The following is a 15,190-nucleotide window of genomic DNA, read 5'->3' as shown; positions in this document are numbered from 1 at the left end:
AACACTGAGCCTTTGGGCACCTCCATTTGACTGTGGCCCACCCAGACCCCACATCACAGCAATTTTCAATAATAATGCCTTTTTGCTGTCTGTTGTTTAAGTAAGAGGTGAAACAATTGTGCTCTACTCCCTGTATTCCATACTGATTTAACTTCTGGAGCAATATTTTGTGATCGACACAGGCTTCAACTGAATTACAAAAAAAAAAAGGCCTAGCTTTCGAAATCTTATGTTTAATCCATCCACTACATCATAGAGGAATGAGAATACAGCATTTGTAGTTGTTAAACCTCTTCTAATGCATAACTGTACATTTGATAGCAAATTATTTAATATTAAATTATCGATTTTCCTTACATAGATGGCCTCTTCAATAACTTCAGCACACACTGCTGGCATTGAAATAGGTCTCAAATTGTCTACATTATCCCTTTCTCTCTTTTATAAAGTGCCTTTACTACTGAGTACTTTAATTGTTCAGGAAATTGCCTTTCTTAAAGGAAAAATTACAAAAATGGGTTAATACAGGGCTAGCATGTGCAGCACAGTACTTCAATTTTCTGTTAGGCACTCCATCATATCCATTAGCGTCCTGAGTTTTCAGTGATTTAATTATTGACTCAATCTGCTCCTTGTCAGTATCACAGAGGAGTATTTCAGACATCAATCTCGGAAAGGCATTTGAGCGAGATTATTCACTGTAGAGACTAGGTTTTTATTTAATTCACCAGCATTTCTCAGAAAGTTATTGCTAAATATTGTACATATATCTGACTTATCAGTTGAAGAATTATTTTTACTACGAACTGACTTTATATAGTCGACCTTGTGCTGTTGACCAGACACTTCCTTCACAACTGAACATATGGTTTTAATTTTATCCTGAGAATTAGCTATTCTATTCGCGTACCACATACTCTTTGTCTTCTTAATAACATTTTGAAGCCCCTTACGATACTGTTTCTGATGGGCTACTGTAACTTGATTGTGACTACTTCTAACATTTTGATATAATTCCCACTTTGTTCTGCATGTTATGCTTATCCCCCACCCAGGCTGCCTTCTGCTGCTAGTACCCCATTTAGAACGTTCTAATGGAAAGCCAGTAATCAAAGAGCATGTGAAATGTGTTATGCAAAGCATTATATTTCTCATATGTGTTGTCGGCTCTATAACCATCTCTGAAGGTGATTTCTTTGTTAGAGGGACTTCCTTTAAGCAGGTATACCTATCAGCTGACTTCATTTTTAAACAGGTGCAGCTCTAATACCAACAACTACAGTAATTTTTTCATGAGTAATCCTGTTACCATCCACATCACTGTCACCTATAAGCTTTGTCAGCTTTCACTTCCCATACCTACTAAGGTCCATGCCACGCCTTGTGAAACCCAATCTATTGATAGACCCAACTGGCAGCACTGCAATGTGAGCCATAACCTCTGCCATCATTGCCTTCTCCAGCCCCATGTTAAGACGCCTAACACTAGCGTTAAGATGAGGTCGATAATGACTCTGAAACAGTTGCACCAAGGGCACGTTAATTCTAGCAGTTTGAGTAGCTATATTTAACAGGCCTCCACCTACATAATATTCCGTGTCCCTATCAAGACTATTCCCTTCTCAACCCACAATCGCTATCTGATTCATACATAACTCTTCTATGTTGTCAGTCACCTGAGCTAACCCTACACTAAGCTTCACATTGCTGGTGACCTGGTACTCACTCCTCAACATTTCCTGCGCCTGCTGGCCCACATCTCTATTGTGCCAACTACCTAGTGGCAGAACCTTCATCTTTGTGTTAGAATTTGCAACTGACTTAAGCTTCCTAATTGGTGAAGATTGCTGCACGTTTCCTACACCTACATCTACAACAGGCTCCTTTCCACTCAACCCTGATGACAGTTTGAAACACGTACGTTTGAAGTAACGTAACTGACAGTAACCTGCATCACATCTGTTAGAATGGGTATGGCATACGAACGTGTATCTTACCTCGTCGCTTGTGCGCTTTGGCCTTTACTGAACTTTTCTGACGGCGAGAATGTAAGCTGTCAATAACTTTAAAAAAGAACAAACCAGCATGAAATTACGTAACACAAAAACTGAATCTGATACAACACTGCCGGACGGTGTGGCCGAGCGGTTCTAGGCGCTACGGTCTGGAACCGCGCGACCGCTATGGTCGCAGGTTCGAATCCTGCCTCGGGCATGATTGTGTGTGGTGTCCTTAGGTTGGTTAGGTTTAATTAGTTCTAAGTTATAGGAGGCTAATGACCTCAGAAGTTAAGTCCCATAGTGCTCAGAGCCATTTGAACCATTTTGATGTAACACTATTGACTTGAAATTGGCGCTGGTAATAAAACAAAACTTGATCAATTTGAATATAATGGTCCCTTTGGTTAATGAACGCTAACCCTGAAATAATAAAATTTCTTACCTTTATTACGCAATGGTAACGCTCTTTGCACTGCTCTCTGTTAGTATTTCAAATTGTATAGTTATATTACAGCTATTGTGCAAGGCTGTTGCTTAGCATACATTTTAGTTACATCGAGTATGACGGAGACAACATCTTCTTGAGCAAAATAGTTAATAGAAAATGACATGGATCTGGGAACTAGTATTGACTTGTGGTAACATGGTACTAACTTTAAAACATGTATTTTGACTTTCTGAAAATTAATAATGCTCAGAACCAACACACAATAAACTGATTATACATTAACAATTACCTTCACAAAATCATTTGATGTGGGTGCTAAACACTGTCTCAGTCATCACTTACGGATACGCTCACTGCACTGGTAACAAAACAACTTTCTTTACCTTAATTATTTCCAGTATGGTATCTTACAAATAAAAAAAGCGTTACTGCTCGATGCGATTAAGTATATATCCAGCACACATCGGATACACCACATTTTTGCGCTTGAGTCCTCCATTCATCTCTCTATCTAAAGTTACTCTAACACATTATCCATAACACCGTGAACCAGTGATCACTGTTGAGGAGCGACGCTGCTACACAATCGATCCTATATTTCCTCATATCTCGTTCAACTTGAAATTTTTTTACAAAACTTTACCGTTTGTGTATACCTTTCAAGTTGGTAAAATGTATTGCTTATATGCACAGTACAATTGTCTGAATATCTCCTCCTAACTACCCTCTTACGAAATGCCAGTGTTTTTGGAAATTCAGTCCCTACGGTAGGGGTCAGACGGGGGGGGGGGGGGGGGGGGGGCGGAGTAAAATAGGGGATGAAAATTCTTATGGAAATATTTCACTATGAAAGGATCTTCGAAAGTAAATCTATGAACATTTTACTTGGGTTCTCGGTTAGAAATAAAATATAACTTCTTTCAGTGTTTTCGGATATTCTAAACCTAAGAGGGTGGAATAAAGCCTGAATGATTCATTGACTCATCATCGCCCAACCCAAATCGCTAGGGATAGAAACTTAAGATCTGGAAAGAGCACTCATCTTGTACTGTAGGTATCGTTTAGTAAGGGAATGTTCGAAATTCCTCCAACAAGAAGGTGAAGTAAGGGATGTAATGTTCTTTTCCTTTAACATGTCACTATTAAGGCAATTTTAAAGCTAGAACTTCAAAATTTGGTACTCAAAATCTCTGCCTGAAATTAAAGTACATGCTTCAGCATTTTTGTAAATTCAATTACTATGGGAAACAATAGCGAGTCACAGTCTTTTTTAAAAAATAAATCATTACTAACAGTATTAATAAAGCATTTTTAAAGCTACATTAATGAAAATTAATATTTGAGTTTCCGGTTGGAAACAATGAATTCATCTTTGTTTTAGTCTTTTCGGGAATTCAATTACTGAGGGGCGAACTAACGGACGGAAACTCGTATGAAAATATTTCATTATGAAAGAAATTTTTAAGCTAAATCTACGATAGTTTATTTTAGGCTTCTTTATTAGGAAAAGATTACGTGTTACAATATTTCTTTATGCAAATTCAACGCCTAAAGGGTGAAATAGGGGATAAAACTTTTTATTTAAATATTTCGTTATGTTAAAACATTTTTAAAGCTAAACCTGTAAAAATATGTGTTTGACTCTTAAAGAAAATATGTCAGGGTTGAAAGTTTCTGTGGAAATATCACCACAAGAACTTAAAATGCAGGATTAACAAATATCTCCAACTCTAGCTGCCAGAATCGCTTGTTGGTTACAAATAAATCCGGAAAAGACCATGCTTCTATGCCCTTACTTAGCGTGGAAAGCTTAGAAAATGTTGCAGTTTATGAACAACATAAATATTCGACTAAAGGAAAACAAAGATAATGATGAACAAAGAAGCTGTTCAGACCATACAATCTATGCCAACGAAGCTGCGGGTCCTAAGCTAGTTTGAGATATAATTTCAAAAATTCGCTAAACTTTTCGTCTCTTACACTCTTAGCTATAAATTCTTAACTCATTAACTCAATTGCAAATAAATCAGACGTTTGAAGTGGTTCTGTATATGGGAGTCCGATTCTTTCTGAAATGGGGGTTTACCGATGTGCTCCTATTTCAGTGGGCTGATAACACGGTACTTTAACTAGGGTGCCACCTACCTCTTACTTCGTTTTGGTTTCTGTCCTCTGTGTTCTCGATGTCTTGTTAAAAATGTGACACGATGTGTCCCTGAGTTAATTCATGTTCTGGCTGACTTTCTTCTCATGCATTTGGGTGGTCCTAGTACAACCAAATGAACCACAGGTTTTTCGTGACAGAGTGATTCCAGGTACGATTCTCTCTCTCTCTCTCTCTCTCTCTCTCTCTCTCTCTCTCTCTCTCTCTTTTTCAAGTTGCTGCTCATTCTTTCGTTCGACCGTAGCCAAGAGCATCGTTTCGTATTCAACGTAATTCATTTTATCTTTCTTTAAGAGCGTGGCCCATTTACAACTTTGGCATACAAGCAACTAGTGGCAAATAAAATCTTTTGTCTATTTGACGCCGTCTCTGGCAATATAATAATAAAAATTACGCAGAATTGTGATTGAATGCAGTATTTGTTTCTGGCTGTATTTACTGAATTAGTTTTCATTAATAAGATCTATTTGTATGTCCTACTCAACCATCTGTTCTACTAAGCATGTCACCGCCTTCCTTTTTACTTTGCCGAATTATGTTTTTAATACTTCCATGATTAGTTACAAAATTTTCTCTCCAATAAATCCATGCGATATCGGATTTTTCCATAGCATCGGACTACTTTTGTAGCATTTCATCTTTCAGCCAGTGTAGGTTCCTTTCCACCCCCTCTTGTCTGTTAACTATCTTAGTACGTTTACGTTTTGTTTCTTAATTTACAATTCTGTCTGAGAAATCGCCTTGCTCTCGTAATGAACAATCTGTTTATAATTTTCTGCCATTTTTCTGGTTTGTATGTTGATGTTTCTACATTTTATTTTAAATCTCTTACGGTTTCTTCCTCAAACTTTAAACATTTCAATAATCTTCCGCATACAGCAATTTCAGTATGTTTCGCGGACCTCCGAGTCGATTCTCCCAGCGTACAAAACTGCCGAGTGCAATCCCGCATTATCGATGTCCCTGAAAATGTCGCAATCCGAATAAATTTCCACATCATCGCAAAAATTAGTATGAAATACATCGTCTCGGTAAAAGCTTCATGGAGAGGCTTTATTCGTTAAAACAAAGCTCAGTTTCTCTAGGGACTCGTACTAGTCAAGATGCAGGGGTGGATGATGTACCGACTGGTGTTCGGGAGCAGCTGCTTCAAACTTCAGTCCTGTAATCCAGATTTAGGTCTTCCTGATTTCTCTAAATCGATGAACGAAGGGCCATGTTGAAGGTGACATATCCATTTCGCTACCCTCATGTCCTACAATCTGTCATCAGACCTTAATTACCATGTCTACTGGATTTCATTTGGTTATTGCTGGTAACGGAATGACGCGAAGTACCATAAAGGATTGATCTGTCGATTTTGGATTCCTTCCCGCAGCAGGTATACATAAAAATTTAACTTCACGTGCTGCGAATGTATCACGTTTGTATGACATAAATCACTTGTAACTGCGCTTAGAGGACTGTTCCGTTGCTAAACACTTTTAGAAGTCCATGAAGACAGAGAAACGAAATTTTTCAGTTTCGACGTGGAATATCAGAGAAAGACTAAAACACCCAAGAATATTGAAAGTTGTCTTTATTACATGTACAGATGTTACGGATGTCGAATTCTGGACATTGAAGGATCATATTCGCATTTCGCTATAGAAGCTGACACACTTCAATTACTAACTGGATTACTGGAGCACATAGATCGAGAGGTAAGTAATGTTTGTGATTTACCCTGCGGTCAGGTAGCAGAACATTAGATACTGACCGGAGTCTATTGCAAAAAGTTATACGAACCAAATCCTATTCTTGCCATATCTTTTTATACGATACAATGCAGAGCATCTTCAATCAGCCAAATAAAAAGTTAAACATGGGAAGAGAACTTTACGATTGTATTACACTAAATTTATTGACAATGGTAACTTCCTGACATACATAAAGGAATTGGAGCAATAAATTCTAATAGATACTTCGACCTGTGGTTAATTAAGTTAAAATCTCAGGCGACGGCTTTACTTCACCGGCTGCCTGGGTTGTTAAGTAGAGGTGAATCCGTAAGTACGAACGCCAGCTTTGGGTCTGTTCTGTTTGCTCGAATCGGTCTGTCAAGCTGGTATTTAATAGCCATGTCGTTAACTTCAATTTCTTAAAAACAGCAATAAATGTGAAGTAGTAACACTCTACTGAACGCAGGACTTTTTGATCAGGAACTGGAATGGAAATTCGAATGAAAATTAAACTGACTTCGGCGTTCGGACACAGCAAAAAGGGGATAAAGAAAGTGAACATAATAACAGTGCAAGACTGACGTATCATAGGAGAAAGCGTTTCTCTAGTCGACAAATAAATCTCTATAGCGTTACTTTACATCTACTCTTTCTTAGACCCCGTACGACACATCATGCACTCTGCTTTGGCCGGCCGAAGTGGCCGTCCGGTTAAAGGCGCTGCAGTCTGGAACCGCAAGACCGCTACGGTAGCAGGTTCGAATCCTGCCTCGGGCATGGATGTTTGTGATGTCCTCAGGTTAGTTAGGTTTAACTAGTTCTAAGTTCTAGGGGACTAATGACCTCAGCAGTTGAGTCCCATAGTGCTCAGAGCCATTTGAACCATTTTTGAACTCTGCTTTGCTTCATCAATTTCCTGTTCATTTCCTTTACAGCATGAGACAAAAGTCCGCATGTCTGAATACACATCATACACCCTACCATCTTGTCTTAGAAGAATTCATACAAACTGACTTCCATCTGTATATCACGGATCTCCATCATAAGTGTGGTGCAACAGGAGACTCGCACAATTTTGTAGTGTTAGGCTAGGCGCGCACAGGCGATTTTTCAGTCGGCGCGACTGAACAATCGCTGTCGCGGAAGTACATTGTGGTGCGCACACAGCGGCAGGAAAATCGCAACTACTCTCAGTACCAGCATGGATTTCATCGAAACAGCTTGTTTGGTGGCGCTTTTACTACGAAAAAGAGCGAGAAAACAGCGCAAATGTCGTTACTGGGTACATCCGATTGTAAGTCAAAGACTGGTGAAAGGGCAGTTTTACAAATTACACGAAGAGTTACAAAATCACCAAAATAAATTCTTTCAATACTATCGAATGAGTAAGAATAGTTTTGATACACTGCTTCAGACAGTAGGACCGAATATAACAAAACAAGATACGACATGGAGGAAGTGTATACCACCTGAGGAGCGCTTATCAGTGACTTTGAGGTGAGCACACATTATTTCATTCAACAGTTTTTATTGCCCTTTTACATTATTGATTAGATACATCAAGAGAATCGTTTCATTCAACAATTGTTGTTGCCATTTTACATTACTGATCAGATACATCAAGAAAATCACTACTGCAAGTCGAAACTGGCGATCTTGTTTCATTAGAGAACTGCAAAACCATGTTGCGCATAGAGGTTTCTGTGGTCTTGTTGCGGTTGTCTGGAGAGGGGCACACGAACAAATTTTGTGGAGGTTCCGTTTCATTTAGGACATTTGAAGAATACGGTTGAACGAATGAAGATGCTGGAGAGTAAGTTGCTTGAGTGGTGTTATAAGTCGCTTGAGTTGTGTTATAGCACATGTTCGGATGCTGTGGAAAAATCGGTGAAAGCTGATAATATCTGGCATTCCTCATCACATTCAGTATTTCTATTTTCGCGTAATGTTTCTGTTCTTCGTTTAACTTCGCCAGCATGGGGACAAGCATTAATGCAAAATTCTTATCCTCGTTAACTTCTTCTTTTTGTCTGTCTTGTAATATATTTAATAGAGATTCCTCGTAGGACGTAACCTTCTTGGCCTCTCTTTTCGTAGGATGTCGTACTTTTTTGCTCTGTGCAGTATCGTTGCTGTTTTGTGAAGACAAACTGGGGGGAGAAACTACTTCCTTGTTTCCTGTGCTACTGGGCATGATTTCGATGTTGCTGGTGGTCGGTCTGTCTTCCATCTGAGGGAGCAGAAATAACATTGCATCGAAGTATAGATATTTCCTCCGTTTTCTTGCAGCCTCGCCAGACGACGATTTTTTCTGTGATGCCAGTTCTCTCGCGAAGCAGTCCTTCAGATTTTTCCACTTCCTTTGAATTTCTTTACCTGTCATAAATGAAATTATCACTGTATATAATTTATTGTAAGTATTTACCTTAATACTTCTATGAGTAAATATTAATGCTGTTACTGAATATTATTTCTTCCAGATACCTTGCGACTGGAAATAGCTTTCGCTCATTACACTACGAATATCTACTGGGGGCCACTACAATCAGAGAAATTGTGAAGGATACATGCGAGCAGTTGTGGCAATGTCTAAAGCCTATTCATATGGCAGAAAAAACTGAAGATGATTGGAAGATTATTGCCAAACAGTTTTTAGACAGAACTGACTTTCCAAATTGCATTGGTGCTGTGGATGGGAAACATGTGAGACTGAAGAAGCCTGCTGACAGTGGCTCAGAGTTTTATAATTACAAAAATTATTTTTCGACAATACTTTTGGCCGTAGTGGACGCTGACTATTGTTTCACTGTGATAGACGTGGGCTCGTACGGAGCCAATGGGGATTCTAATGTGTTCAAGAAATCCAACTTCTATCAAAAACTGAAATCTAATCAGTTAAACATTCCAAATCCTCAAAAATTACCACAAGACGAGGAAGGAGAGCCTCAACCTTTTAATTTTGTAGGAGATGAAGCATTTGCACTGTCTAGACATATTCTGCGGCCGTACTCGAGGAAAAACCTGACAATGAAACAGCGTGTTTTTAATTATAGACATTGTCGTGCTCGTAGAATGGTGGAATGTACTTTGGGGATTTTGGCTAACAAATGGAGAATATTTCATCGACCTATGGATGTGGATGTTGGTTTTTCAGACATAATCATAAAAGCATGTTGTATTCTGCATAATTTCGTAAGACGAAATGACGGTGTACGAACTGAGGACGAGTCGTACGAATGCCTTCTGAAAGCCTGTGAGCCTGTAGGAATAAGAGCTGATTCGTGTGGTATGCAGATACGGGATTATTTTGCAAACTACTTTGTGACTCCACAAGGATCAGTATCTTGGCAATATGAAAAAATTTAAATTGTTGTAACTGTGATGTCTACATGAATGAATAAAATAAGTGAACCATGAAATACCTTTGTTAGTCTTTTCTGGTCCAGGCAGTTCAGTCCAGTTCCGAATTAGGCTGCAGCATACTTCTCCCCATAGTTTCTCTTTCAAATTTCGATCACTGTATTCTTTTAATTTCTTGTTGTAGAGAGCTGGTCGCTTTTCTACTTCTGCAATTAGTCTTTCTGAATCGACAACACAACCTACAATGTCATCCGTAGCGCAACTCCCGTTATCAGACATGCTGCTGGCGCACTGAACTTGTGTGTATGCAACACAGAGCGAGAGCGACTCACAGAAATCGCGTCGCTAGTGCGCGCGGGCCCATTCCAGTGCCTGTGAATCATTCCACACCTGCGACAATCGCGTCGCGCGTGAAATAGGGACGGTTGCGTCTTTTAAATCGCCGCTACTTTTTTGTCGCACGTGCGCGCGCTCCTATTCGAGCCACTGTGTTTCATTCTTGCGACAAATAAATCGCGCGACGGAAAATCGCCAGTGCGCGCCTAGCCTTATATAATACTTACAACAACTCTCATAACCAGTGAAGAGAAAATACTGAAGAGATGTGAACTCGGAGGCAAAATTTAAGTAAAAAATAATACCCATGTTGTTGTACTAAAAAATATTCGTTTAGGTGAGACTGAACGTGATAACGGGTGACAGGATTACGAATACGAGCAATGCAATGGGTGAATCACACGTTTTAGAGTGAGTAGAATTCACAGCCATCCACTGTATTACAGATAAGTATAACTGTATCACTCTTATTGACCATAAAGAAATGCAGAGGGTATTTGATAAAATTTTTATGTTGAGTGTGTTTGTTGAAGTACACGTAAATCTGATAGTTTTGGGAGATTCGAAAGCAACAGTAAGGAGTAGGTAGCAAATCAACAGTACAGGAGAATATGAACTTATGATCTTCAGATGGAAAGTCTCGGATAAATACAGAACAAGTAGATAAATGGTAGGTGTACGATACACGTCTGCATTATCAAGGAGAGCTGGCATGAAGCACGATAGAAGACGAGGATGAGGCTGATGTAAGATAACTGGAGTCCAAAGTAAAATTAGCGTTCAGTAGAACACCAGAGGATTTCAGAACATAACAAATTGGGATGTAGACGTAGACGACAAACGAACTAGCAACAGAGATTGCTACAATTTCGCATTTATTGTAATAACTTAACAGAAAGTGACAACATAAACCGTCACGATAAGAGGTATCATCACAATATCGAAATAAGTATAACGGCATTATGTAAAATATATAAAAATTAACATCTTTGCGATGTTTTTGTGTACGTTTTGTAGATTTTCGCGCTTGAGGGACAATGAGGTCTGGAGTGAAAGTAATTATGTCTAATAGTATTACCAGCCTGTTCTAAAATAACTGTATTTATGGATGATGAGATACGCAGAGCATCGCGAAAGCAATCGAAATCACTAATATTAAAAGTACAGGGAAGACAACAGGAAGGTGTGCAAGAATAGGTGAAGTATCGCGGTGCATATGAGAAAATTATATTTTTAACTGGAATGTTATTCCGAGCATTTGACATTAAATTTTAGTGCACAAAGGACAAGCAATAATATTTTTACATTTGAATGAATCACTGACTGAGAGACCATGGAATCAGTGCGGACCAGAAATTACAAATCGATTTAACAGAATATCCAAGTTATGAAGTCTCCAGAGTACTTAGAACGTTTGAATGTAATATTTTAAGGTCATGAAGTCTCCAAATGACTTACAAACTTTCAATGTAAAAATCAACCAGACCTATCTCAAAATTATGGGTAGGATGTTCGTATTCGTTAACGAATTGGTTGCAAACGAAGAACATTAATCCAGTTTTAGTAGATTACTTCAACAAATACTATTCTTTCATTACATTTCTGTGAAGAATTTTTTTATTATCTATTTCAGCGTTAGATCACATTAACGGTATCATTAGCGATTTTGAGTTTTTAACAAATCATTATCAGATGGAATAAGTACACATCAAACTGCAACTGAACAGTATAATTTGTGAGTTCAGTGAGCGTCGCTCCTAGCTGTTTGCTTGCACTTTGACGAGTTAAAAAAATGGTTCAAATGGCTCTGAGCACTATGGGACTTAACTACTGTGGTCATCAGTCCCCTAGAACATGAAACTACTTAAACCTAACCAACCTAAGGACATCCCACACATCCATGCCCAAGGCAGGATTCGAACCTGCGACCGTAGCAGTCGCGCGGTTCCGGACTGCGCACCTAGAACCGCTAGAACACCGCGGCCGGCTTTGACGAGTTACTATGTAACGTACTCATATCATCTGTTGATGAGTCACTAAAAGCTTAAATCGATTGTTATATTGATTATGTGATCTGAGGCTGAGATACATATGAAAATTCTTTTACAGAACGTCAGGGCATTCCTTTAACTCAGTATGCCTAGCGAGTGCATGTGCTTTAGAGTCTTAAAACTGTGCAACGCACTACTATGTACAAATAATTATTTGAAGAAAAAACTAACACTTTTTAATATGGACTAAAATGTATAAAATAATTTCTACTGTCCCCAGTCAGATTCCTCACACCACACACACAGTTCTGAAAACTGGTGGTTATGAATTATTTAAAGAGAAAAAAGTCAGTGTTACACGAATTACCCTCCGCTACACACCAGACAGGAAGGCAAGTTAATATTGCATCGTCTTCCAATTCTGAGGTACATGGAAAGAGTCAAGTCTCTAGCTCATCGGAAACTTGAATTAAAATCAGTTGCAATACTTAAAAACAACTACCGGTGGTCTGAATTACGATGCAGTAAGAGTGTACAACCAATGAGCATTGTATAGACTAAGATTTAATTAACATAGTGTACTAAAGCAGATAGTGCTGCCAGTTTATTCCAATAACGGCTATGTCATGACTTCCTAGAGACGTCTCGGATAATTATGCTTGGTTCGTCGTGTTGTACACATTATTTAGCAGCTAAAGTGTTTTCCGTGAAACACTTCACTAATTGAGAACTGTTGTGTCAAACTTCAGAGTATGTGATGTGTCACCACACACTCTCGTAGATGGGTTGCTGGTTGATAATGGAATACTATTCACGAACATCTAACTAGGCGCCGGAGTAAGTGAGCGCATTAGACAAAAAGCTAGTCAACCCCCAGAACAAAACACAGGAACATCATCATCATCATCATCATCATCATCATCATTTAAGACTGATAATGCCTTTAAGCGTTCAGTCTGGAGCATAGCCCCCCTTATAAAATTCCTCCATGATCCCAGGAACAAAGAATAATTTTTTTTAATACTGTATAATCCCACCTCCGGTCATGACAGCGTCTTCAGTTCCCCAAGCGAGAGAGTACACAAGTTTCTTCATGTATCTCATATCAAGCCGAAGCCACTCACTGATTAGATTTCGTAACGCTACCAAATTGCGAGAATTTTGATTCCTACTGATACATGGCAGTCTTTGGATAGACACGTCTCATCCTTTAGTGCCCTAATGTTTGTAAGATAGAAGCTCATATTTATAGGATGCTATATTCAATAATAGTGGAGACTGGGACTCACTTAAAATCTTACTTTTCTCTATGTCTTGAAATAAGTACGCTTAAACCTGGTAACTGGAAACTGTTTGTGCCAAAACCTCTCCCTAAGAATGTGAAAGCCACTACTTTTAAATTCCGATTACAAAGTCGCCTTTGTATTCTGATCTACAATATCATTCGCTATCATACTTTGAACATGAACATTAACTATGTACTTTCGATGTGTGTGACACCAATTAACATAAACTGAATCTCTATGCAAGTGAAATTAATTACAAAGAATAGTTTCAATAATAGAATGACTTTCTCATCAAACAATCACACACAACGGCTAATTGTTGTGTATTAAAACTATGCGCTGTTAGAGGAAGACATCTACTGAAATTATATGAAAATTCTGCAAATGAAAGAAGTTCCTCATTTCATCTCAAAATGTTTGTTTGGGTCCCAGAATTGTTTCTTACCTGTGCAACGGGTAACACGGCTCTGTTCTGTAACATAAAATGGTGAACTGCAGGATCCCGAAACAAACATAAACATGTAATATATATTAAATTGGGATGCCTTTGCAAATCAGAATTTTGCTGCTTTCCACAAATGCAGCTCACTGTTTACGCAATACTATAAGGCGTGACATTGCAGTAATATGACGATTTTCATTGAGACTGTGGGAATAATCGTGAGTGAAATGTTGACATATGAATAAAAAAGCATTCTGAAATTATATTAAAGACATTTTAATAAGACAGAAATGACTCGTACTAACACGAACTATGATTGTTCCTAGCATTGTGATACACCATAAGAAATAGCTCATACAATACAAGTATTAGGTCGGTGAATGAGAGCATAGCATTTTTGTTTTGCATGTTGGTACTCCGTTCGGTATGAATTTGTGTATCGATTATTATTTTTATCTGTAGTTCACTGGTGTTGTTTGATTATGCATACTCTGATTTTGTCATTTGATGATAGTGAGAGCAGCTGTGGACGCTAGAAAATGGCGTGCCAAGTGAAGAAATCGGAACATTTCCGCCTTAGTCTTCTGTTTAAGTTTAATACAAGGGTGACAGAAGCGGAGGGAGTCAGAAACATCTACCCCAGTAGGGGAATAACGAGAGTTCTACATCAGTTTTAATTTACTCAAGATGGCGGATTCGCCCACTACCCCTCCCCCTTATGTAGATGTGGCAGCATCGTAACATTCATGTCAAATTAATTAATTAAACTGATCAGTTGATTACCCCTCCCCATATTTTCCCCTACCAAACACCCCCCTCCCCCCTCCAATTGGTGGGAACTTTTAGACTGGAAGGATCTCATGACATGAAATTCAAACTATTGTCAATTACATTGCAGAGAATATACTGATCAAAAATTTATTTTGTATATTCTTTAATTAAATAGTTTTTGGGATGTGATGCCATAGTAGAGGTAGGGTGACATTACCACTGATTCAGGTAATTTATGTACCTGTCTTTACTTTGTATGTAGCACATAAAAACAGTTTTCTTACTTTCTTTAATGTGTGTACTTATTTTTCATTATACTTTCTCTGTGGTCATCAAGCCAACACTGCCAATAGTGGTATCTTCTTCACCACCCTCACAGCACACTGTGCCAAAGGTGCCAGGGCAGGTGAAGACAGCATCACCAAAATGCAGTCCTGTGCGACAATGCCTTGCCTACAGAACAAGGTTCATAGCCACAAAAGCCACAGCCATCTCAGCCACCACTATCCCTGCTGTCATCATACACAAGAACGTCTGGCTACCATTACTACTGGCACCATACCACTCGGTGGCCATGGACTTCCACCCATCCAGCTGCTATATCACCACAACCATTGACAATTGGGTTTGGAGCTGGGAACTGCAAGTGGATCACAGCAGTCGTCCCTTTA

At 38.8% G+C, this 15,190-nt stretch overlaps 1 protein-coding gene across 1 annotated transcript; it reads left to right on the top strand.

Annotated features, from left to right (window-relative positions):
* Positions 1-7,708: 7,708 nt before the first annotated feature.
* Positions 7,709-9,699, top strand: LOC124595587 (protein ALP1-like). Its single transcript, XM_047134385.1, has 2 exons — positions 7,709-7,830; positions 8,814-9,699. The coding sequence occupies exons 1-2, from the start codon at positions 7,715-7,717 to the stop codon at positions 9,697-9,699; spliced, it is 1,002 nt and encodes a 333-aa protein (XP_046990341.1). The 5' UTR covers positions 7,709-7,714.
* The last annotated feature ends 5,491 nt before the right edge of the window (positions 9,700-15,190 follow it).

This window comes from Schistocerca americana, chromosome 1 (assembly GCF_021461395.2).
Source record: "Schistocerca americana isolate TAMUIC-IGC-003095 chromosome 1, iqSchAmer2.1, whole genome shotgun sequence".
Taxonomy (NCBI): Eukaryota; Metazoa; Arthropoda; class Insecta; order Orthoptera; family Acrididae; genus Schistocerca; species Schistocerca americana.
The sequence above is the reverse complement of the archived record's forward strand: the minus strand, read 5'-3'. Positions and strand labels throughout refer to the sequence as shown.